A 24,520-nucleotide genomic window follows, 5' to 3' on the forward strand; every position below is an offset into this window, starting at 1 on the left:
GCAGAGAGAGAGAGAGAGAGGTCTTCCATCCGCTGGTTCCCTCCCCAGATAGCTGCAATGACCGGACCTGTTCCGATACGAAGCCAGAAGCCAGGGGCTTCTTTCGGTCTCCCACGTGGGTGCAGGGGCCCAAGGACTTGGAGCATCTTCCACTGCTTTCCCAGGCCATGGCAGAGAGTTGGATTGGAAGTGGGACAGCCAGGACTTGAACTGGTGCCCATATGGGATGCCGGCACCACAGGTGGCAGCTTTACCTGCTACGCCACAGCACTGGCCCCTAGAAACCATTATACTTAGTGAAATAAGCCAGTCCCCAAAAGACAGATATCATATGTTTTCCCTGATCTGGGGTAACTAATAGAGTACCTAAAATGTAATGTATTGGGCTGAAATGGACGTTTTGAGATTTGATGATCATTTACAGCCTTTGTCTCTTCTGTTGAGGAACAGTATTTTTTTCTTCATACTATCTGTAGAACTATTTACTTAGTGTACGGTTAACTTTATGATCATTAAGTAAACAAAATAGATCTTTGTAAAAGTTACATGTGGGAATAAGAGAGGGAGGAGGAAGAAGGGTTGGAGCATGGGTGGGAGCGAGGGAAGGGTGAGAAGTTTCACTGTGTTCCTAAATCTGTATTCATGAAGTGTATGAAACTTGTATAACTTAAGTAAAATTGAAACAAAAAAAGTAGTTGACCATTTGGCTTGGCAGAGAGGACGCCAGTGGGGATGTTTGCTTCCCATAGTGGAGTGTGTAGGTTCTATCCTCACTCTAAATCCTTATTCCAGCTTCCTGGTAATGCAAATTGTGGGAGGAAGTAGGAGGTAATGGCTCTGGTGATTGGGTCCCTGTCACACATGTGGGAGGCCTGAATTGAGAGACTGGCTCCTGGCTTCAGCCCCCTGGCCATTGCAGGCATTGGGGAAGTAAACCAGCTGACGGGCATTCTCTGTCTGGCCTCAAATAAATATAGATAGATAGAGAGTTTTTAAAAAGCAGTCGACAATGGGTCCATGAGTTTATTTCTGGATTCTGGTTCTGTTCCATTGTCTGTTTGCCTGGCCTTACACCAGTACTATGATTCTTGAATGTAGGGTGTTTTTCCATTGATCTAGATCTTTAATTTCTCTCCACCGTGTTCTGTATAAATGTTGCACTTCTTTTGTTAGATATATTCCTACACTATGCTTTATTCGTCTTGTTTTCTTAATTGCGTTCTCAGATGATTCATTATGAGCATATAGAAATAAAATCCATTTTTGCATAGTTTCATTGTGTCCTACAATCTTGCTGAAGTCACTTGCTGGTTCTAATGGTTTCTTAGTGGATTCCTTAGGATTTTCTTTAAGATTATGTCCTGTGAAAATGGAAACTGTTCTCCAAAGTTCCTGCACCATTTTGATCTTTGCAGTCTGGGTAATTTTTATTTTTTTTTTTTCTTGTTCAGTTGCCCTTGTTAGAACCTCTACTACGCTGCTGAATAAAAGTGGCAAGAGTGCACAGCCCTGTCTCATTCCTGATCTTATGGGAAAAAAATCCAATGTTTTGCCATTAAGAGTATGATGTTTTCTGTGTACTTTGTTATGGATGCCATTTTGTCATTCTTTCATTCTATTTATTCTATTCCTACTTTGTTTATATTTATCCTACTACTAGTGTTTTTATCATGAAGGAGGTTTGGACTTCGTCAGATACTTTTTCTGCATCTATTCTTATGATCCTGTGATTTTGGTTTTTAGTCTGCTGGTATGGTATATTGATTGCATTGATTTGTATTGTTATAATAAATCAATCTTTTATTCCTGGAACAAATCTCCCTTGGTCATTATTCTTACATATTCTTGTACTAAATTTGCTATAATTTTGTTGAGTATTTGTGTGTTCATTTTCATAAGAGATACTGGTCTGTGTTTTTAGTGTGATGTCATTGGTTTTGGTGTTGTAGTAACACCAGCCTCGCAGGGAGAGTTGGGAAGCTTTCCCTTCTCTAGTTTGTGGAAAACTTTGTGAGGGATTAGTAATGATTCTTTAAGTTTAGTAGAATCCACTTGCCATCTGGCCCTTGGCTTTTCCTTGTGGACAGGTTTTCTTGTTTTTGTTGTTGTTTGTTTTTTAAGTTCAATCTCTTGATAGAGGCCTATTTGTGTTGGTTATTTCTTCTTTTCTTATTTTGAAATAGCTTTATTTAAGATATGTCTTCTCCTTTTAAAATTTTATAAGTATAGAGAATAGTTTCATGTATTTCAAACACAATTCTAAGAACACCATACTTCCCTCCCTTCCCCCTCCCTCCCTCCACTCCCCCCTTCCTTCCTTTCTCTAAATATTTCTTTTTTTTTTTTTTTTTTTTTTTTTATTTTTATTTTTTTTTATTTTTGACAGGCAGAGTGGACAGTGAGAGAGGGAGAGACAGAGAGAAAGGTCTTCCTTTTGCCGTTGGTTCACCCTCCAATGGCCGCCGCGGTAGCGCGCTGCGGCCGGCGCACCGCGCTGTTCCGATGGCAGGAGCCAGGTGCTTATCCTGGTCTCCCATGGGGTGCAGAGCCCAAACACTTGGGCCATCCTCCACTGCACTCCCTGGCCACAGCAGAGAGCTGGCCTGGAAGAGGGGCAACCGGGACAGGATCGGTGCCCCGACCGGGACTAGAACCCGGTGTGCCGGCGCCGCAAGGCGGAGGATTAGCCTGTTGAGCCACGGCGCCGGCTAAATATTTCTTAATGAGTTAGTGTCAGTGTTTGTGTCTTTCTAGGAATTTGTTCATTTCATGATATCTAATTTATTGTCACATAACATACTCTTATAATGCTTCTTATTTTGATATGTTCATAATTTAGTAATGTCCACTGTTTCATTTCTGATTCTAGTAATTTGAGTCTTTTCTCTTTTTTCTTGGCCTCTCTAGCTAAAGTTTTGTCAGTTTTGCCCAGATTTTTTTAAAGAGCCAACTTCCGGTTTCACTTATTTTTTTTTCTCTGTTGTTTTTAGACTCTTTTCCATTAATTTCCACTCAAACCTTTATTATTTTCTCCGTTCTTCTTGCTTCAGGTTTGGTTTGCTGTTCATCACCCAGGGTCCTAAGGTAGAACTTTAGGCTATTATAGATTTGAGATCTTTCTTCTTTTTCAATATAGGCATTTATAACTGTGAGTTTCCCTCTAAGCAGTTTTAGCTTCATTGAAAAGTTTTTGTGTGCTGTGTCTTCATCTTCATTCACCTCAAAATATTTTTTTAATTTCCCATTTGATCTCTTCTTTGACTCATTGGTTAGTTAGAAGCATGTTGTTTTATTTCCACATATTTGTGAATTTCCCAGATTTGTTTGTTAGTGACTTCTAATTTTATTCCACATGAATATGTATGTAGTTAAACAATATACTTTGTTTTATTTCTGTCCTTTTTAATTTATTAAAGTTTATTTTATAGCCTGGCATATAGTCTATCCTGTGAATTTAGAAAAATGTATATCCTGCTGTGATGGGGGTGGGTGTTTTTAGATGTCTGTCAGTTATAGTTGGTTAACAGTGTTATTCTGGTGTTCTATTCCCATTTTAACCTGCTGTCTTATTGTGGTACCAATTGCTGAAAGTGGGATAGTAAAGTCTTCATCCCCTGGGGCCGGCACTGTGGCATAGTAGGTTAAGCCTTTACCTGCAGTGCCGGCATCCCATATAGGTACTAGTTTGTGTCCCAGCTGCTTAAATTCCAATCTAGCTCTCTGCTAATGGCATGGGAAAGCAATGAAAGATCGCCCAAGAGCTTGGGCCCCTGCACCTGCATGGGAGATCTAGAAGAATATTTTGGCTCCTGGCTTCAGATAGGTCCAGCTCCAGCCATTGAAGCCATTTGGGGAGTGAACCAGCAGATGGAAGACCCCTCTCTGTCTCTCTCTCTCTCTCTCTCTCTCTCTATCTCTCTGTAACTCTGCTTCTCAAATAAATAAATCCTTAAAAATAAATAAATAAATGAAGCTTTCATCCCTTATTTTTGAATTGTTTCTGCCTTCAGACAGTCTGTGCTTCATGTGTTTTGGAGCTCTATTGTTAGGTGTGTATATGTTTATAATTATAGCTTTCTGGTGCACTAGCTCATCATTTAATCCTCCTCTTCATCTCTACTAACATTTCTTGTTTTAAGTCTGTTTTGTCTGATGTTAACTTTTGTGGTGATTGCTCCAAAGCCCTGTTTGAATTGTCAAAAGCTTTGATGGGCAGTGTATGTCAGTGAAAATCTTCCTGTTTTCCATTTTTTTGCACATCTTTCAAATGAAACAGTTTCCTAACCAACAAGCTGTCCTTGAGACCATGGCATGGTCCACAACATGACAGCCCATGTAATGTGACGGCTCCTGTGTCTATGAAGCGCCCTCTCCACAAGACTGCTTATTTACTTTTCTTTTTTCAGAAAAAGATTTATTTGCTGATGTATTTATTTGAAAGACAGTAGAAAGAGAGAGAGAGAGAGAGAGAGAGAGATCTTCCATCTGCTAGTTTCCTCCCTGAATGACCAGGACCAGGCCAAAGGCAGGAGCCAGGAACGCTATCCTAGTCTCCTACATGGGTGGCAAGGACCCAAGTACTTGGGCCATCTTCCAGGTGCTTTAGCTTGAAGCTTGTGGAGCAGCTGGGACTCAAATCGTTGCTCCCTTATGGGATGCCAGCATCACAATTGGTGGCTTAACTTGCTGCACCACAATGCCGGCCATGCTTATTTATGTTTTTGTCCCCTCCATTTCACCCTCAGTAAGAAAAATCACATCCTGCAAAGGACCAACCCTCAGGGGTAAGGGAAATGAAAATAAAGGGAAGGGACATCAAGGAAAAGTTTATGAACATTCACGTTTTTTCTCGAACTCTGCTTCAAGTCAGAAAAGCTCCCTACCTTTGGGGGTCACCTATTTGCTGAGAACCAACAGAACTCCCAGGTGATACCTGTCAGAAATGGAGTAGAATGAGGATGACCCACCAGAGCTCCTCCGTCCATCCGTGCACCTTGATGTGCCAATGTGGTTACAGATTTCCAAAGGAAAAAACACATTTTAAAAATAGACATCATTCCATTCTGAATCAGGGTCCCTGTTTGATCTTTCCCTGTGTGTCCAAGCCCACTTGTTGACTTGAAAGATAAGTGACAGCCCAGTTACTCCCATTGGGTGAGAAAACCTTATATTCTCTGCCAGCTTCCTGTCCCTGCTCTGAGCTCTGAGAGTCTGGGTGGGGTGGGGGCAGTGTGACCTCCACCTAGCCATGTGCTGGCATGAGTCTGGTGACAGTGTGTCTGAACTGCCAGGACATTGGCAGTCTTTGGAGCAGCTCTTCCTTACTCTTTCAACAACCAGCCAATTTCATCTCAGGAAGCCGCTCTGCAGTGCTGGCTGGCTTTGGAAGTCATTTTTAATTTTGTGACAAAGACGAATGTGTCCGACGGGAGTAGTAAGTGGTTTTACTGGTGATATTAATGGAACCGTGACCTCTTCTGTATCTATGGCCCCACAAAACAAAATATGTTTGTATTCTAATATGTCAGGCAAGTTCATTCTTAGCCCTTCCTTGAAGCAAATTGCAGAGGAAATATACTATTAATAAGCCCAGGGAGTATTGTTTGTGTGTGTGTGTGTGGTGTGTGTACAAATATAATCCCTTGGATTTATAAGGCTGCTAGTGAATGTTATATAAATGATATGTTTTGAATTGTTTGAGAGAAGACAAATCATCGAAATTCTGACATCTTTGAATACAACTGCTGCACTGAAATTGGTATTGGCTTTTAAAGGCCAAGAGGTCTAGTAAAATTCAGGTGTTTTTGTGATCCAAAGGCAAAACAGAGACTCAAAAGCATACTGAATTAGCCCCTTCTGTTTTCATTTGGGATTGGCATTCATTAGCCTAGAAATGACTACACTGGTCTTTACTATTTCCTGTAGGAACTTTTTATACCCCTGTCCTTTGTTGAAAATGGTTGCTAAAGGAGACAGTACATTAAATATGAAGGATTTACAGTTTAGTTAAATGAATTAAACCATTTCCTGGTGTTTGTGTTTACCTTGGGACTCACAAAGGAGACAAAAATATAGACTCACAGGAGGAAGGAAAGGAATGATCAAATCCCAATGGTTCCTAGCTAAATGTCTAGCTCAGCAACTTTATTTAAAGGAGGAATTTAATGCTGATAAGGAATCTTTGTCTCTGTATAGTTAACTTTTCTCTTTGCATTTGTTCTATAACCTTTGAGAATGTCTAATAAACACATAACTTTATTGGTGGCGACAGTTAATGTCTTATTTTAGTGCAGAGGACAAAGCTAAAGTAAATCAAAGGCAAAACAGTTATCCGTGAGTCAGACTGCATGATGCTTTAGAATTTGAATTTAACTTCAGTCACTTAAAATATTATAAAATAATAATGATCATTCAAGAAAATCTGACAAATACAGAAAAGCTAAATAAGGAAATAGCCCATAAAATTACCACTCCAAATTAATTATCATCAACGTGCAGTCTGCTTGTTTTAAGTCTCTTCTCTATAATATTACAAGTCTGAAATCATGGTGTTGGGGGGCTCAAGACCTGCTGAAACCTAAGGGAGCCCTTTCTTATCTCTTCCTCTCTCTGTTGGTTGCCTGCAGTCCTTGCAATGCCTAGGTTTGTAGCTGCACCACATCAGTCTCTGGGTTTCCCCTCTCTCCTGCCCAGATAGCTCTTTTAAGACACCAGTCATGTTGGATTAGGGGCTTACCCTATTTAGTTTAGATTGTTACATTTGCAACAATACTATTTCCAAATGAGTTCATATTCAAAAATATACTGGGATCACAACTTCAACGATTTTGTTTTCTTTTTCTTTTCTTTTTTTCTTTTTGGTGAGGAGAGACACAATTCAACCCATAATAGTCACCATAGCACTACCTATTCTATGGAGCCACTGTCTGCTTCTTGTTCTTATTTCTCTCCAATTCGTTCTCCATTCGGCACCCAAAATGAGCTCCCTAACCTACAGGTCTGAGAGAGAACCAGCAAGCAGATGGCGCCCTGGTTGGTCTTTCAGGCCCAGAAGGAGAGTTCACCCCGGATCCCTCCTGGGAGTATTGGGCTGGAGCCCAGGGAGGAGAACCAGAACCCACTGTCTCCTGATGAGTTCCCTTCCTGTGGATGGCAGCAGGTTCCAAGGGCCAGGGCAGGGTGGACCCTGAGAATGTTTCTGAACGGATCTGACGCTCATTCCGGCTTCCTGGAGGAATTACAGGGAAGCTGAACAGGTGGTGTGAATCCTCCTTGCCGCTGAGACTGGCTCAAGGCCGCACTCTTAAGGGAGGTATTTTGGTGATTCTTTTTAAAGCCTTTTCCAGAGCAGTGCAGGCATTTGCACCTACTTTGTTCTTAGTAGGTAAGTAGTGCATACCAAAGAAACAGACTCAATGTGCATATGAATTACATTTAGGATTCAACGCAGCTTTGCCTACCTCTTGCCCTCCCCCTAAGCAGCTCAGAGCTCCGTAGTAGGCCAGGAAATTCTGGAAAACCCTGAAGTCATGCTTCTGTCATTCAAATGCTAATCCTCTCTCTACACCTGTGCGTCCTGCATCTTCTCTAACTCTCCCAAAGAGATGCCCTCCTGGCTGCCTCTCTGCTCTCTGAGTCCTAGCAAAGGCGCTGGAGGGCGTCTCTTGGGCCACTTAGCATAGTTGTGCTTGTAAAGTTTATGCAGAATATCCCGGTTTCTCACTGCAGGTTGCTGGCTTCTCCTTGCAGAAATGCCCCCTGTCTCACAATTGCACGTTGGGGTATGAGGGCAATCTGCTCAAAGGCCAAGAACGGAACAGGAAATCAGTTTTTCTCAGAGCAGCTCTCTTTTTTTCTGGCCAGAAACACAAAAAACCAAATTCAGGCAAAGAGTATGAATTTACAGATTTTGTTAAGGGAAGAAGGTGTGGCTGTGGCAGGGCCTGTATGACCTCACCCACTATAATGTCTAAATGTTTGTGTTTCAATCACTTATGTAACTTTTTTTCATTTTTTCCCATGCAGATGCAGACAAGCCTTTTGTAGAGATGTACACAGAAATTCCTGAAGTTCTTTTCATGCACGAGGGGCGGGAGCTTATCATTCCTTGCCGGGTCACATCACCCAACATAAACGTTACTTTAAAACAGGTAATGCTGAGCGATGCTGCTCTCAGCCTACTTCTTACTGCCAGTGAGCATCGTCAGGTTTCAATGACCCTGTGTCTCTGGAATGCTCTTCTAACGGATGTTGGGCTTCTCAGTGCACGTTTCTGTAATGTCGCTTTACTACCAAGTAGAAGTGCTGCAAGTTATACCCATGCATGTACTCAAACGAGTACAATGATCATATCTTACACATTGATCTGAGTGCATAATGAAAATACTAAATCACGAGGTGTTTTTTTTTTCTTTATATGTGGCCATCAATTCAAATATCTTCCAAGGTGAGAAAAAATCAATTCAGCTGCTTACATACGTGAGGAACTTGGCAGAGAGTGGTTCACTGGGGTCACTGCTGAAGGCAGGACTGTCCCGATGCTGCAGGCATTGATGTGTTTTATGCACAGGGAGCCACCAGCTTGGATTGAGCTGGAAATTTCCTGGTGACAAAGGCTTACCTCCTCTGGGCACCCAAACATAGCCTCTGGGAGAAAGAAAAGGGAAGGCCACCTAGGAGAATTCATATTATAAGACCTACATATGCAGAAAGAGAAAGATTTAGAGTAGTTTTCTAGTAAAGACCAAAACTAGAATGTGACATTCAAGCTAATTATTCAACAATAAGAGTAGGTGGTTTACTAGGACTAAGAATTGGACAAGGCCGGCGCCGCGGCTCACTAGGCTAATCCTCCGCCTGCGGCACCGGCATACCGGGTTCTAGTCCCGGTCCAGGCACCGATCCTGTCCCGGTTGCCCCTCTTCCAGGCCAGCTCTCTGCTGTGGCCAGGGAGTGCAGTGGAGGATGGCCCAAGTCCTTGGGCCCTGCACCCCATGAGAGACCAGGATAAGCACCTGGCTCCTGCCATCGGATTGGTGCGGTGCGCTGGCCGCAGCGCGCCTACCACGGCGGCCATTGGAGGGTGAACCAACGGCAAAAGGAAGACCTTTCTCTCTGTCTCTCTCTCACTGTCCACTCTGCCTGTCAAAAAAAAAAAAAAAAAAAGAATTGGACAAACTCCCCAAATAGAAAACTGTACCAACCGCTGAAAGAGGTAAAACAAAATGAAGACTGCCCCCAAGGCAGCACCTCGCATGGTCCACCATGGAGCAGGTGCTCTGGAAATCTTTGGTGTTGATGGCGGTAGAGGTCAGGTTGGCAAAGTTGGAAGACTGATTTTCAGTATCACCTGTTGACCCTGAGTCCTGATGGATGGTGACGTATCTCTCTGTCTTCTCTCCTTACATTCACTCTCCTGTGTGGCTAATTTAAATCCTCCACATCACCCATCCAAGACAGGATTTGGCTTGCAGTGCATTTGTGTGCCACCTCCAGGAAACAGAAAGCAAGTGTATGTCAGAGCTGGGCACGTCAGAGGAATTGAGCTCTTCAATGGTTCCCAGGGTGTTAGGGACCTCCCAGGCATTACAGCCAATATCTTGACTTCCCATTCATTGCTCTTGCCTCCCTTCTCTGAGGGCTTGTGTAGAAGACCAGAGATTTCTATCTCACTGCTTGGATCTGACCACTCTGGTGCTTACTGTTGGGCAAACTGAAAAATTAACAAACCCCTCTCCACCTCAATTTCCCCACTGTAGAAATGGGGTGATTACAGAAGGAGCAGCTCACATGGTCAGGAATATAGTCCATAGTAAACACTTAGGACGAGGTCTGGCACAAGATAAACCCTATTCAAGGATTAGCTACTAGTATCATTTATTTACTGTTTAATACCCAACATTTGATTTATCATCAATTCATATTTCCAATGTCATGGCATAACTCCTCTTAGCCCAAGATAATAACTGCTTTTTGATTAATGTGAGAAAAACTACGGGGAGAGGAATCTCTCTCTGTCTCTCATACAAGTCCTAGTGCAGATTGGCTGTCTGTCATAAGGAATGTTGCAAAATTCCCACCTGTAAAAATGTGGGGGGTAAGGGGTAAAGTGGATTATTCACTCTTTTTCTACCTAAGATCTGCATTGCACAATGTAAAATCCATGCATACAAGTGTCTCTAAAAAGTTCATGAAAAATGCATATCACAAAAAAACTATGCATGAATTCTAAGTTTTTGGCACCAAAATAAACTTAACTTTTAATTTCATTTTCTACACTTTGAGGCACCTTCATATATATTGAAAATACTGTAACCTATTACACTCATACTTACACTGGTGTGAAATTAATATCTTTCTCTTCCATTTCTTTTATTATTCCTTTTATTTTTTTTTCCTGGAAAAGCAGAGAGACAGAGACAGAGATCCATCACTGGTTCATTGTCCAAATACCTGCAACAACTAAGGCTGAGCCAAGCAGAAACTAGGAGCCTACAACCCAATCTGGGTCTCCCAATGTGAATAGCAGGGACCCCAGTACTTGAGCCATCACCACTGCCTCCCAGGGTGTCTATCAGCAGGAAGCTGCCATTGGAAATGGAGCCAGGACTCAAATCTGTACCCAAAATGAGATGCAGGTGCCCCAACTTGCATCTTAATCTCTGTGCCAAATCTCCACCCTTCTTATCCTTCTTTCCCTCTAATTTGTTGTCCTTTCCCTCTCCTTCTCCTATGCCTGCTTCGGTACAGCCATTATCCACTAGAGACAGGACTCCCTGCCCAGTACCTCCTTGTGAGGCCACCATGTCTCCACCCACCTGTCTACCTCTTGTGACACCTGCAACAAAGGTGGCCGGGGCTGGCTCACACAGTCACACAGCCTGTTTCTGGTCCAGCTCTTGTCAGCTCAAAGCACACTTAGTGGAATACCACTTGGGGCAGTCATTACTAGATAGAGGAGAGTGAGTGAAACAGTTTGAAGAAACTGTGACATATTTTGAAGTGACTCTGAGGAAGTCTGTAAGTGAACCTCTTTTTTTTTTTTTTTTTGACAGTCAGAGTGGATAGTGAGAGAGTGATGGAGAGAAAGGTCTTCCTTTGCCGTTGGTTCACCCTGCAATGGCCGCTGCAGCCGGCGCACTGCGCTGAACCGAAGGCAGGAGCCAGGTGCTTCTCCTGGTCTCCCATGCGGGTGCAGGGCCCAAGCACTTGGGCCATCCTCCACTGCACTCCCGGCCATAGCAGAGAGCTGGCCTGGAAGAGGGGCAACCGGGACAGAATCCGGCGCCCCGACTGGGACTAGAACCCAGTGTGCCGGCGCTGCAAGGCGGAGGATTAGCCTATTGAGCCATGGCACCGGCCAGTGAACCTCTCTTTAATAGATTTGCCCCATGCTGGTTTTCACTTATTTTTAAAGTATTGGAGATTTCAGTCCCTGGCTTAAATTTTTCTGATTTTCCTTTTCATTGTTTGCACCAAATTAGAAGAAGAGATTCTCTTTTTCCCACCGAATGCAGAACGTTCGGATGCTTACAGGTAGAATCTTGCTTTACTAAAACATATAATAAATCTTTCAGTTGCTTTCGGTTCTTTGTAAGCAGGATGTAATTAATTTTCACCCAAATCACATGGATTACATACACCAGCACACACGTACACCCTGGGAAGGAGGCACTAGTGACTTTTGCACTAGAAATTTCCGCTTGGTCAAGATCACAAATCTAGATTAGCTCTTCCAACAAGCAATATAAACAAATGATAACTGGGTAGAGGGAGGAGTGTCAGACTTTTTGAAAGAAGATTGAAAAGGTTTCAAGCTTCTCTGTGGCTATTTGGCATTTCCTTAAAGGCAACTCACTTTTTTTCCCTTTCCTAGCTGGGAATAAGTGACAGTGGTAGTTGGAGTCTAACCATTAAAATTGGGCTGGCAACGTGGCATCAGGGGAGTTGGGCTGTACCACTCTCCAGAGCAAAGACTCCTTAATAAAATTTAGTCTTATGGAAGAGTGTTTATTTGGGGTTTTTAAAAATTAAGTCCTAGATATCGGAAGAAAGTGTAAGGACAAAACCAAATCATGGACTCATGTATTTGATGTAGACTCCCCGTGTTTAGTGATTGAGACACCTGGGTCCCCTATCTGAGTATGGCCTAGCTCCAGTTTGGCCCTGGACATTTGCAACTATTTGAGGAGCAAACCAGCAGACAGGCACCCTTTCTTTTTCTCTCTTTCTCTTTCTCTGTCTCTTGAATAAACAAAAATTTAAAGGAAAATACTCCTAAGAAGGCGAGAGCACTCCATTGCTAACGGTGCCCCTGTCTTCCCGAATCATCTTCTCTGTGAGCCACTTGAGCTTCTGTGGTTTCCCTCCCAGTACAGGGCTGATACCTTCCTGGTATTGCAGTGGGATTCAGAATGGTCACCCCAGTGAGTGCCCTGAGTCTGGAGTCCCTGGGCTTATGCAGAGTCCACCATGCAACAAAGGAGGAGAAATGATGGCTTATTCAAAGCCGCAGGTGAACAGGACACCTGCAGATAATCCAGCAGCCCCAGTGGGGGAAAAAAATGTGAACTCCTTTCTCTATTGAGTAACAGACTAGTTTATTATGAAAATACCCAGAAGCCAAGGAGTTATGAGCTCCTGCAGGAAGTCTGACATGGGGGTCAGGTCTGTCCTGATAGGTGCAGCTTGTTGCCAAGACTGATAATAAATTATCATAATTAAGGATGGGCCTTTGGCTTAGAGCTAAGATGCTGGCCCCATATCTGAATGTCTGGGTTCAAGTCCTGGCTCTAGCTTCCTACCCCACACCTGTTCTTATCCAAAAGGCCAAGAAGCGATTCTAGCTTCCTACCAATGCATACCCTGGGAGGCAGTAAGTGATGGCTCAAGCAGTTGGGTCTTCTGCCATTCATGTGTGAGACTTGAACTGTGTGCCTAGCTCCAGATTTTAGCCCTGGGCATTTGGGGAATGAACCAGTGAATGGGAGTTCTCTCTTCCCCTCACTCTCTCTGCCAAATAAGCAATCATAATTTCTATAATGTATCATAACACAAATATATCTTGCTATGTGTAAGGAAAACCCAAGACCCAATTACAACAAGCTGGAGTTTTTACCTGTATTATTTTCATTCAGCTGAAAAATTATGGTTGCACAAACACCTAGGGAGAGGGTATTGCTACAGGGCTAAAATGATTTTATTCAAACCTGTTTCTTCCTTTCAGTTTCCAAGTGATCAAGTGATCCCCCATGGGAAAAGGATAACCTGGAACAATCAGAGGGGCTTTATAATATCAAGAGCCACGTACAAAGAAATAGGGATCCTGTACTGCGAAGCATCAGTCAACGGACAAGTGTATAAGACACATTATCTTATACATCGGCTAAGTAAGTGATGCAGGCACCCAAGTCCGCCTGCTCTGTGGTTCATCTGCTTCATGGAACTTTGATTGTTAAGCCATTTTCTCTCTTGTGCTTGCAGCCAATACAATCTTGGATGTCCAAATGAGCACCCCGAGCCCAGTCAAGCTACTCAAGGGGCAGGCTCTGAACCTCAACTGCACTGCCACCACTCCCCTCAACACCAGAGTGGAGATGACCTGGAGTTACCCCGGGCAAGTGAGTGACCTGTTTTTTTATTTCTTCCACAGGGCAGGATTTATCTTTATCAAGTGAAGCCCCCCTGGGTTTTTGAGATGGGAAAAAATCAGGAAAGTCTGACTCCACGCAGGGTTGGTCATTCAAGAAGCCCTGGGTTTGGCCCGGGTGCTTTTCTTTCCTGCCATTTTGTGAGCGTGATATGCATAGATACAGTCTTTTGATGTCAGGGTGTTTGTTTTTGAAGGGTATAGGCTGGTGTTTGCCTTGCATGATTCTGGGTGGGAAAGGGAATTGTTTCATCCTTGGAAACTATTCTCTAGGATTTAGAGATGAGAGGGAAATTTATCACCAAATACCAGGCCAGAAATGTCGTTTGTAACAACAACAGCTTTTGGGGAGGCTGTTTTTGTCAGTGCATTCATTGAAGGTACTGGCAGCCAGGCAGGCACCTGATTAGAGCGTGTTTCCAAAAGATACAGCAACCCCACCATCCAGGATTCTGTTTGCTAAGTTTAAGTGGAGCGATTCTGTCCTTCAGAAAAATGAGAACAATGGAGACTGAGTTGAGTTCCCTTATTCCAGTCGAATATCCTCACAAACTTGTTTTATGAACATATAGATGGGGAAAATGTTAAGAAAATATTGACAGCGATTTCCGTGTGTCAGGATGACATATGTGTCATATCCCAATTATTATTGCACAATCACAGTTAAGCTGTGATTAAATTCTGTTTGCCACATCCATGGATCAGCCCCAAGCTATTGTTTTTCATTAACAATCTCTTGTGATGGAAATAAAATAATTTAGCAACAAAAAGGTGAGACAAGTGTCCTATAGGGACACTGGAGCTAATCAGTCATAAACCATCTTCTAGAAACTCTTATTATTTCATTTAAGTAAAGAGCCTGGGGTCTGTGCTGTGGCACAGCACACAAAGCCGCCACCTACAGTGCCAACATCCCATATGGGCGCCGGTTCCAGTCCTGGCTGCTCCACTTCCGATCCAGCTCTCTGCTATGGCCTGGGAAAGTGCTAGAAGATGGCCCATGTGCTTGGGCCCTTGCACCCATGTGAGAGACTCGGAAGAAGCTCCTGGCTCCTGGCTCCTGGCTTCAGATCTGCACAGCTCCGGCCATTGCAACCATTTGGGAATGAACCAGCAGATGGAAGACCTCTCTCTGCCTCTGCCTCTGCCTCTGCCTCTGCCTCTCTGTAACTCTACCTTTCAAATAAGTAATAAATAACAAATAAATATTTGAAGAAAAGATTCTATGACTTGGAGAAATATTTTATGGGTTCTGATCAAAATCAAATCTCTCCTGGTAGTTTTGCTACTGTAAGTAAGTATATCGGATATGAAATGCAAATTATCTAAAGTGGCACTGTCCGGGAGAACTTCCTGTGAAGCAAACATGGTCCATCTGTGCTGTCCAGATCTGTGCTATCTATGGCTGCAGAGTGGTTGACACGTGGCCTAGTGGGATTAGCTTTGTTAAATTTTGACCTAAATAGCCACATGTGGCTGGTGGCTGCAGTACTGAACAAACCAATTCCAAAACACAGTTGTTTTCCAAAGCAGAAATTACACCAATGTTAACTCAAACTTGGGCAGAAAAGAAAAAGAAGTAGTGCCCAGGGCCGGTGCTGTGGTGTGGCGAGTAAAGCCACCGCCTGCAGTGCTGGCACCCCATATGGGTGCCAGTTCCAGTTCTGGCTGCTCCACTTCCAATCCAGCTTTCTGCTATGGCCTGGGAAAGCATTAAGAAGATGGCCCAATCGCTTGGGCCCCTGCACCTGCGTGGGAGACTCCGAAGAAGCTCCTGACTCCTGGCTTTGGATCAGCTCATCTCTGGCCATTGCAGCCAATTAGAAAGTGAACCAGTGGATGGAAGACCTCTCTCTCTCTCTCTCTCTCTCTCTGCCTCTCCTCTCTCTGTGTAACTTTCTCTCTGAATTTCAAATAAATAAATAAATAAATGTCTTTAAAAAATAAATATGTGTATGTTGGGGCTGGCGCTACGGCGCAGTGGGTTAATCCTCCATCTGCAGTGCCGGCATACCATATGGGCACCGGTTCAAGTCCTGGCTGCTCCACTTCTGATCCAGCTCTCTGCTATGGCCTGGGAAAGCAGTGGAAGATGGCCCAAGTCTTTGGGCCCCTGCACCTACATGGAAGAACCGGAAGAAGATCCTGACTCTTGGCTTCTTATCGGTGCCTGTCCAGCAGTTGCGGCCATCTGGGAAGTGAACCATCAGATGGAAGACCTCTCTCTCTCTCTCTCTCTCTCTCTCTCTGCCTCTGCCTCTCTGTAACTCTGCCTTTCAAATAAATAAATCTTTAAAAAAAATAAAAAGAAGTAATGCTCATATAAAAAGGGGGTGCAAAAAGTCCCCTGGTCTGTTATGGTCTGATTTCTGATGCTATTTTTTTTAAATGAAGTTTTATTTGTTTGAAAGAGTTATGGGGGAAGTGGTGGGCAGAGAGACAAAGATGCAGAGAGGTTTTCCATCTACTGGTTCACTCCCCAAGTGCCACAACAGCCAGGATTGAGCCAGGCCAAAGACAGGAGCCAGAAGCTTCACTTGGGTCTCCCACATAGGTTGCAGGGCCACCTTCCACTGCTTTTCCCAGGCAATTAACAGGGAGCTGGTTGGGAAGTGGAGCAGCCAGGACTCGAACCAGCACCCATGTAGGATGCCTGCATCTCAGACAGCGATTTTACCCACTCTGACACAGTGCCAGCCTCAGTTCTCTGACTCTTAATGAGCGTGATTAGCTTTTACCTCTGGTTAGTGCTGAGAATGAACAAGATGGCTGGGACATGTGCCTGTACCGAGAGACCTAAAGGGACAAGTTGGTTGAAGTTTATCAGACATGGCACAGCAAAGAGCTAAGTTTAGGATGCAAAGATCAGTCTCGACAGCTTCCCAAGTCTTTTTTTCCATTCCCCACCCCTCCATGAGGAAGGATTGAGATGAGGAAATTACATATACACTAGAAAATGTAATGCTAACTAGATAAGAGGAGGAGAGCAATGTGATCTCATCTTAAAGCCGTGAAGTCGTGGTGACCATACAGACTGCTGAGCCTCGGGCCTGTCTGCTGGGTGTCTCTGAGATCAACCTGGCACAGCACCTGCTGCACACTGGTTAAACTCCTCCATGGCTCTGGATGTCCCCAGAGCCACTTGCTATGATTTGGTAGAATTTCTTGAACATGGCACAGAGTGAACTGGGATGATACTACCTTAGTCTTCCCATTTTTAGCAAAAGAGTGGGAAGGTGATTTATTAAGAGAAACACTGCTGGTGCTGGCTTTGTGGTATGAAGCCACCACCTGCAACTCCAGCATCCCCCGTGGATGCCAGTTCATGTCCCCACTGCCCCACTTCTGATCCAGCTCCCTGCTAATGGCCCAGGAAAAGCAGTGGATGGTGACTCAAGTGTTTGGGCCCCTGCTTCCAAGTGTGAGACCCTGGTGAAGCTCCTGGCTCCTGGCTCCTGGCTTTGGCCTGGCCCAGCGTTGGCCATTGTGGCCATCTGGGGAGTGAACCAGTACATGGTAGATCTCTCTCTCTCTCTCTCTCTCTCTCTCTGTCTCTCCCACTCTCTCTGTAACTCTGACTTTCAAAATGAATAAATAAATCTTAAAAAAAAAGTTAAAGAAGAGAAACTGAGGATAATTATTGCCCAGGTTTGTCTGTGGCCTCTTGCCTGTTCTCTTAACAGGTTACCATTAAGAGAGGTATACATGCTGGAGGAGAAGCACTACAAGACCTGAGTTCTTAGCCTACGTTGGTTGGAGTCTCTGTTGCTTCAGTTTCTCCATCAGTGAAAGGATGATAACCTTACCACTCTCCCTTGGTTGTTGTGAAAAACTATTGCGAGCTCTGGCCATTGCAGCCAATGGGGGAGTGAACCAGCAAATGGATGACCTCTCTCTCTCTCTGACTCTCCTTCCCTCTCTGTGTAATTCTGACTTTCAAATCAATAAATAAATCTTTAAAAAAAAAAGAAAAGCATTTGCAAATAAGTATGAGAAATTTTATTTGAAGAAAGTTAAGTGCTAAGTAAATGCATATCTAGACAGAGGTTAGTTTCCTAACATCTTGCTCTTTGTAGGGTTTTTATTATATATATATATTATATATATATATTTTATATTATATATATAGTTTACTCCCAAATGCCTTCAATGGCTGGTGCTGGATTAGGGCCAAGCTGGGAGCTAGGAAGTCAATTCAGGTTTCCTAGTGGGTGGCAGGGACCCAATTACTTGAGCAATCACCTGCTGTCTCCCAGGGTTTGCACTGGCCAGAAGCTGGAATCAAGAAACCAGAATTGTGTCTTGAACCCAAGGTCCTCTAATGTGGGACCTGGGAGTATGGCTAGGCTAAAGGCCTGCTCAGTCTTGGTGAGTTTGATATGCTTCTTAGCATATAAAAAGAGGCTATTGTCAAACTAATTGCTCTGAGAAATACTAAATGCTATCCCTTTAAGCATAAGGATCATGACTTCTACATTTGTTACGTGTTTCCTTTTTAGACAAGTAAGAGGGCTTCTGTCAGGCAACGAATTGACCAAAGCAGTGTCCATGCCAATGTATTCTACAGTGTTCTTGTTATTGATCAAGTGCAGAACAGAGACAAAGGACTTTACACTTGTCAAGTGAAGAGCGGACCGTCGTTCAGATCTGCCAACACCTCAGTGCATGTATACGGTAAGCCGTGGAGCAGTCCTGCCCACTCGCACCGTGCTCTCCAGTCACTGGGGCTGTCTGGGTCTCAAACAAGTGACATTTCTCTTCTATTTCTTCACTGTCATGAATGAACAGAGCTTTGCCACGGCCTCCTCCCTATCCCTGCCCCAGAGAGCCCAGATTAAGTGGTCTTTAAATTTAGGACTTTTGCACTGAACACCCTTTTCTTTAGAAGTTTACTGGGGGTAATAATGCAGTTAGAAAATGCCTTCAGAATCCTTCTTTTAGTGCTCTAGAAAATGGAGATCAGTTTTATTTTTATTCTCTGGGGAAAAAGTCTCCCAGTTACTACCATGAATTAGTGAAATAAAAATGTGGTATGATAAATTATTTGAATTAATGTTATTTTAACCCTGGTTTTACTATCATGAAATCCTGATATTGTCACTTAATTCCAATATTCAAATTCCTTATTTATCCCCATGTTGAAAAGGAAAACATGAGGCTGACATTATGGCTTAGTGAGTAAAGCTGCCTCTTGTAATGCCAATACCCCATTTCAGAGTGCCGGTTCGAGTCTTAGCTGCTCCGCTTCCAATCCTGCTCCCTGTTAAACACTGCACCTGGGAAGGCAGTGGAAGATGACCCAAATACTTGGGCCCCTTCCACCCATGTGGGAGACCCAGATGGAACTGCTGCCTCTTGGCTTCTTCTTGGCCCTAACCTGACTATTGCAGCCATTTGGGGAGTGAATCACCAGTAGAAAATCAATCTCTCTCTCTCTCTCAAATAAGAAATTAAATGACTAAGTATTTTTTAATAAAAACAAGAAAGACAAACAGTGTGAAGAGCGGAAATTATGGAATAATTTTACCCAAAGCCTTTCATGTCTTGTTGACTTTCTCCAGTTGATTTTTACAAAATATCAAATTAGTTGTTAGGGTATCTAGAACAACTTTCTCCAATCTTATTCAGATTGGCTGGGTAGATTTTTAGAAAGCCCCTCTCCTCCACTTCCTGTTATTCAAGGTGTTTCAGTTTCTGTAGTTCTCCCACTGTGTTATGTCTGCTGGACTTGCTACCATTTGATTTGAAAATATTTCATCAGGTTGCTTTTGAATTAGGAGGGATCTTCAAAAACTTTCACAGAAAACAAGAATTAGGAGAAAATTATGCAGGGATTTCAAATGTTTTTGTTGCAGAATAAACATCTTTTTAACTCTGTTTTCCATGAACTCTTTGAAGTACTGTTGTATTCATGGATCAACATTTGGTCTCATTGTCAGGCTCCATCTAATTCAGCTGTTTATTCATTACTTGCATTCTCTCTTAATGAAGCAGTGAGGTTTTGTTTATATAAATGTGCTCTCTTCTAATGTACTTATCACCTTTCCTTTGAAAGACAAAGCATTCATCACTGTGAAACATCGGAGACAGCAGGTGCATGAAACTGTAGCAGGCAAGAAGTCTTACCGGCTCTCCATGAAAGTGAAGGCATTTCCCTCACCAGAAGTTATATGGTAAGACCCTGATTATTTTCTTGTCCGTGTAAGATAGGCTTCGTTAAGTAGGAAGATGTGAAAGCCCAGTGACTTGGAGCAAAGATCAAGAGGGAGCTGGGCACGGTGTCGATTTCGGGGTGTAGGGAGTGTGGAGGGAGATCACGAAGCAGGAAGCAACAGGGGCTGAGGGTGTCCTGGGCGCTCAGTTTAGTCAGGCTGTCCCTGCCTCTCAGCCTCTGCATCTCTAAGCCTTCCTATGAGGTCAGCATTCTCTCAATGGGATGCTGGGCAATGACTAGGACGCATCATGACTGTGTAACACGCTCTATTAACCCTGAAGAAGTGGGCTCTTGTAATGACGATGCTGAAAATCATTCTTTCATACACAGCTGGCTTGAGAGGTCCAGTCTTGATTTACAATCAAACCAGCATAAATAGGCACAAGACTTACTCATTGCACGAGAGGTTGGATGGACCTACTTGAATGAATTAAGTTTTACTTTGCTCAAAGATTGTATATTCAGAAACTCTTCAAGCAGTTATATTTAAAAAAAAATCCACTAAGACAACAATTGGTATAGAACAATGTAATCTGGTTATAACCTGCAATTATTTTGTGAAATTACTTTTAAATGCCAGTACCATTGGCTCAGGTCATTACATTTTAAACAAAGGGTATAATGCAAAATTGACTAGGAAAGCAGTCTGTATGATACAGAAGTGGTGTATTTTAGAACCTTGTCAACCAGAGCTTATTTGGCTTCCAATATCACGAGGGTAATGCCTGTTTTCAGTTTCCTCAAATACTTAATAGGAAATTAAAGGGGAAAATTAAACTTTGCACTCTGCTTTCATACCATCACAGTAGAAAAGGGATTTTAATTTTTGGCTCATGGGAACAACATTTTGAATAGAGATGTCCTGACTCCAGGAGGTATCATGCTCATGCCTCAGTATCCTCATGTGTGAGCAGATTTCCTCTGGAGTAAGCAGTAAGAGCCTCAGGACAACTTCAGCTCACCTCAGAAAGGCTCACTTGTTAGGGAGATAATTTAATTTAAAATACCACTAAGATGATAGATGTGTAATCACAAAATATAGTATAGTTATTTTAACTGCTTGGGAATTGAGAGCTTGTAGTCACAAGAATTTATTTGCAGGACAAAGGGCCTTCAACAAATTCATGAAAAATGTTTGTGATGAAAAAATTATGTCTGGATTTCAATATTTGCACCCAAACCCCATATATAAGTGTGTGTGTGTGTGTGTGTATACAGGCAGAGACCACCCATTTGCTGATTCAATCCCCAAATACCTGCAACAACCAAGGCTGCGTTGGGCCAAAGCCAGGAGCTTCATCCAGGTCTCCCCTATGCAGGAAAGGGGCCCAAACCCTTGGTCCATCTTCTATTGCCTTTCCCAGCTGGATTGGAAATGGAGTAGCCAAGACACAAATTGGCGCCCACATAGGATACCGGCGTCACAGGTGTTAGCTTTTTTCTCATATGCCACAGCACTGGCCCCTCCATGAACTTTTTGAAGTACCCTTGTATATACATGGTTATGATACCATTTCTGATATAACACCCTGATACAGAACACAACTAATGCTTAAAGAATCTAAAGTGCCCATTAAAAGAACTGTGCCTAATAATATAATATATATATGTGCCCAATAATATATATGAGCCTAATTTTATATATATATATAAAATGAGACACTGAGAACTCTAGAAAAGTCTAGAAAAGTCTAGAAAACAGAGGTTCAAACTTGGCAGAGTATCCAGGTCTGTATACAATAAAATGATAACACAACATTGATTATGTATTTTAAATTTTTTGCAATTTAAGTTTCTGTTTCTTTTGTGTTCTTCCTGGGGGCGGGTAATCTTGATGGTGTTGATCTCACTACATTTATGAAAGGGACAACTGGTGTGACCATTTGTATAGCTAATAAGAACTCCACATGAGACCACAATGGGAAAATCTATTTTTATTTTTATCTGGAGAAATGATCTAGTTGATCTTACAATGGCCCTTGTAGAGCCGATTGGAGCCTCATGGAAAACTCTGGAAAACATCTCGGGTGGGATCAGAGCTGGTGCCTGAGGATTAATACTGCAGCCAGTGTGGCCACCAGCATCCCGCTGGGAACATTAACCCATGGCTTTTCTTTCGTCCCTTGGTTTACAACTCCCTCTTTGCTAAGGTAAATGAGGTGCTCCCCAGTCTCAACACCACACAGACCTTCACGGGGAAGTTAGTGCCTTTCCAAGGTGCTTCTCTTTTTCAAATCAACATTGATGATCAAAGGCTCAAAACCGATCACTTGAACACCCCAACTTAAATGACAGTGTTACCAGGGGATATCTGAGCGGCAGATGAGATGGCTACTGATGACACTTTGCACCACAGGTTAAAAGACGGGTCACCTGTCACTGAGAAGTCTGCTCGCTATTTGGTCCATGGCTACTCATTAATTATCAAAGATGTAACTGCAGAGGATGCAGGCGATTACACCATCTTGCTGCGCTTAAAGGAGCAAAATGTGTCTAAAAACCTCACGGCCACTCTAATTGTAAATGGTAAGTTTCCCATTCATACTCTCTTCTGGTTCTGGGCAGAGGGACATTACAGAAAATTAGCAAGTACAAAAAAATCAGTATAGAACAGCAAAGGAAAAAAATGTGAAATAATTTTTATGAAAACCTCTTCTTTTTCCATCATTGCTAGTTCATGTTTGCTTATCTTCCATAGGCAATGTGACTTTTTGTAATGGTGGTCATAGGTGCATACCATGGAATCAAATTATTACTGCTCTCAAAACACTTCGATTTTTTTCCTGCTGGTGTCTTCTTGACAAATGTAGAGTTTACTGTGTTGTTGTTTCCCCTGACATCAACACCAGGGGGGCTGTGGTCGTTGTGTGGCCCAGGAGGACATCATAACAACCCTTGACCTCTGTCCTGTTCTCCATCTCGTTTCCAGTAAAGCCCCAGATTTATGAAAAGGCCGTGTCGTCATTTCCAGACCCGACTCTCTACCCACTGGGCAGCAGACAAATCCTGACTTGCACCGTCTATGGCGTCCCTCAACCTACAATCCAGTGGTTCTGGCTCCCCTGTAACCATAATCATTCCAAAGCAAGGTAGGAACACTTGGATCTTGACTAAGTCTCAAGAAATTGAACATTAAGATTCTTTAATGGACACCGATGGGAGTTTGCACATGGAATGTGAAATATACTGGGGGCAAAGGCTTTCCCTGCCTTGGAAACATGTAGACATCAGTTACTCTTCTGTAGTAGTCACACCTTGATATCGGCTACCCTTTTCATAAGTTCTCGCTCTGGTTTCCAGTTTTTGGAGCACATGCTCAGAATTAAGGTCACCGCATGAGCTTGTTACGTTAGAGTTCTCTGGGTCCTCAAGTGAGGCTCTGTGGATGTTGGCCATCCCACCGCTGTCAGCTCCCGGTCTTCCTATTCGTCACCTCATTCTCACTGGATAGGATCCAAGATCTTCCCTACACTGATGATCATTGTTTCCTACTTATGGACTTTGCTCATGCTCTTCCAACTACCTGAAATGCACTTCCACCCATTGTCTGTCCCCTAAGGCTCTCTCCAAAGCTCAGCTCTTGCGTCACTTTCTCTGGGAACCCTCCTGCCTGCCTCATTCAGACTCACTTTTTCCTGCACAGCCTGAACAGCACTCCATTTGCACCACTGTTGGGTCCCTCAGTGTGAACATGCTTGTCTCTGTCTAAGCTGTCATCTAACTGAGACCACCTCTGTGTGGTCAGGGCTGCTCACCAGGCCTGGTGGCCTGTGCATGCTGCCATCCCTACCTTCTGCTAATTGTGTAGCATTTCCTCGCATCCTGTTGACCACTGGGCCTTGTTTGCTGTTTCCCCTTTTTGTTTAGTCTAGAAGGATGATACTAATGATAGTTCATGGGAGCTCATTTGAAGAACAGGAATAGAACTGATAGGTCCAACAATAAGAGATTAGTGAAACTATCTAAGAATCATCATTAATGCCAAAAATATTTTAACTGCTTTTAATTACTATAGCACGGAGTTCGGGAAAATTTCTGTTAAAAAAAGATAGTTTGATGAAAAATAAACAAGGCATAATTCTAACATAAACAGATACAAGTGGCTGCTTGGCTTTCTAGATTCTTCCCACAATTCCAGTTCTTCATCTTGTGTTTTAAGCTTTTATTTAGGGTGCATCACTCGGAGAGTGGAAAGTTTCTGGTGAGTTCTGGAAATTTTGAGAAGTAGTGTTTACACATGTCTGATTTCCCATTTCAATGTCATTTTCTAAAAATAGGAATACAGAGAACTTGCAAGTCTGTCATTCTTTCTTTACTATTTTGGATATTTAACCTGACAAGCAAGTGAGATCTGAGATTTGGTATTATTTCGCTAATTTGGAGCAAGCATCAATACTTATAGACCCTCAGAGGTCTTAATACTTGTACTAACCTAGCATGCAAATAAATTAAAAAATAACTACATAATTAAAGCTGTTAGATTAGGCTCAAAGCATAGAGTTAATTTTTTGTGAAATTACATAGACTTTTATAGATATTTCAAAACTTTCCTTTTGACAGTATTATGCTTAAAATTTCAATGCTATTTAAGACTATAGTTAGTAACTGTTAGAAAATAACAATTATGAGTGATAGAACATATGATTATGAGCTTGGAG

At 42.9% G+C, this 24,520-nt stretch overlaps 1 protein-coding gene across 2 annotated transcripts in view; it reads left to right on the forward strand.

Annotated features, from left to right (window-relative positions):
• FLT1 (fms related receptor tyrosine kinase 1) overlaps positions 1-24,520 on the forward strand; it is a 199,607-nt gene that overhangs the window by 54,186 nt on the left and 120,901 nt on the right. For both annotated transcript variants that reach the window (XM_062194425.1, XM_062194426.1), the window contains exons 4-10: positions 8,026-8,150; positions 13,226-13,388; positions 13,483-13,619; positions 18,148-18,322; positions 19,704-19,821; positions 22,219-22,388; positions 22,792-22,951. In XM_062194425.1, the coding sequence (XP_062050409.1) occupies positions 8,026-8,150; positions 13,226-13,388; positions 13,483-13,619; positions 18,148-18,322; positions 19,704-19,821; positions 22,219-22,388; positions 22,792-22,951 (1,048 nt within the window). The remainder of the gene's footprint in view (positions 1-8,025; positions 8,151-13,225; positions 13,389-13,482; positions 13,620-18,147; positions 18,323-19,703; positions 19,822-22,218; positions 22,389-22,791; positions 22,952-24,520) is intronic.

The sequence above is a fragment of the Lepus europaeus genome, chromosome 6, assembly GCF_033115175.1.
Source record: "Lepus europaeus isolate LE1 chromosome 6, mLepTim1.pri, whole genome shotgun sequence".
Taxonomy (NCBI): Eukaryota; Metazoa; Chordata; class Mammalia; order Lagomorpha; family Leporidae; genus Lepus; species Lepus europaeus.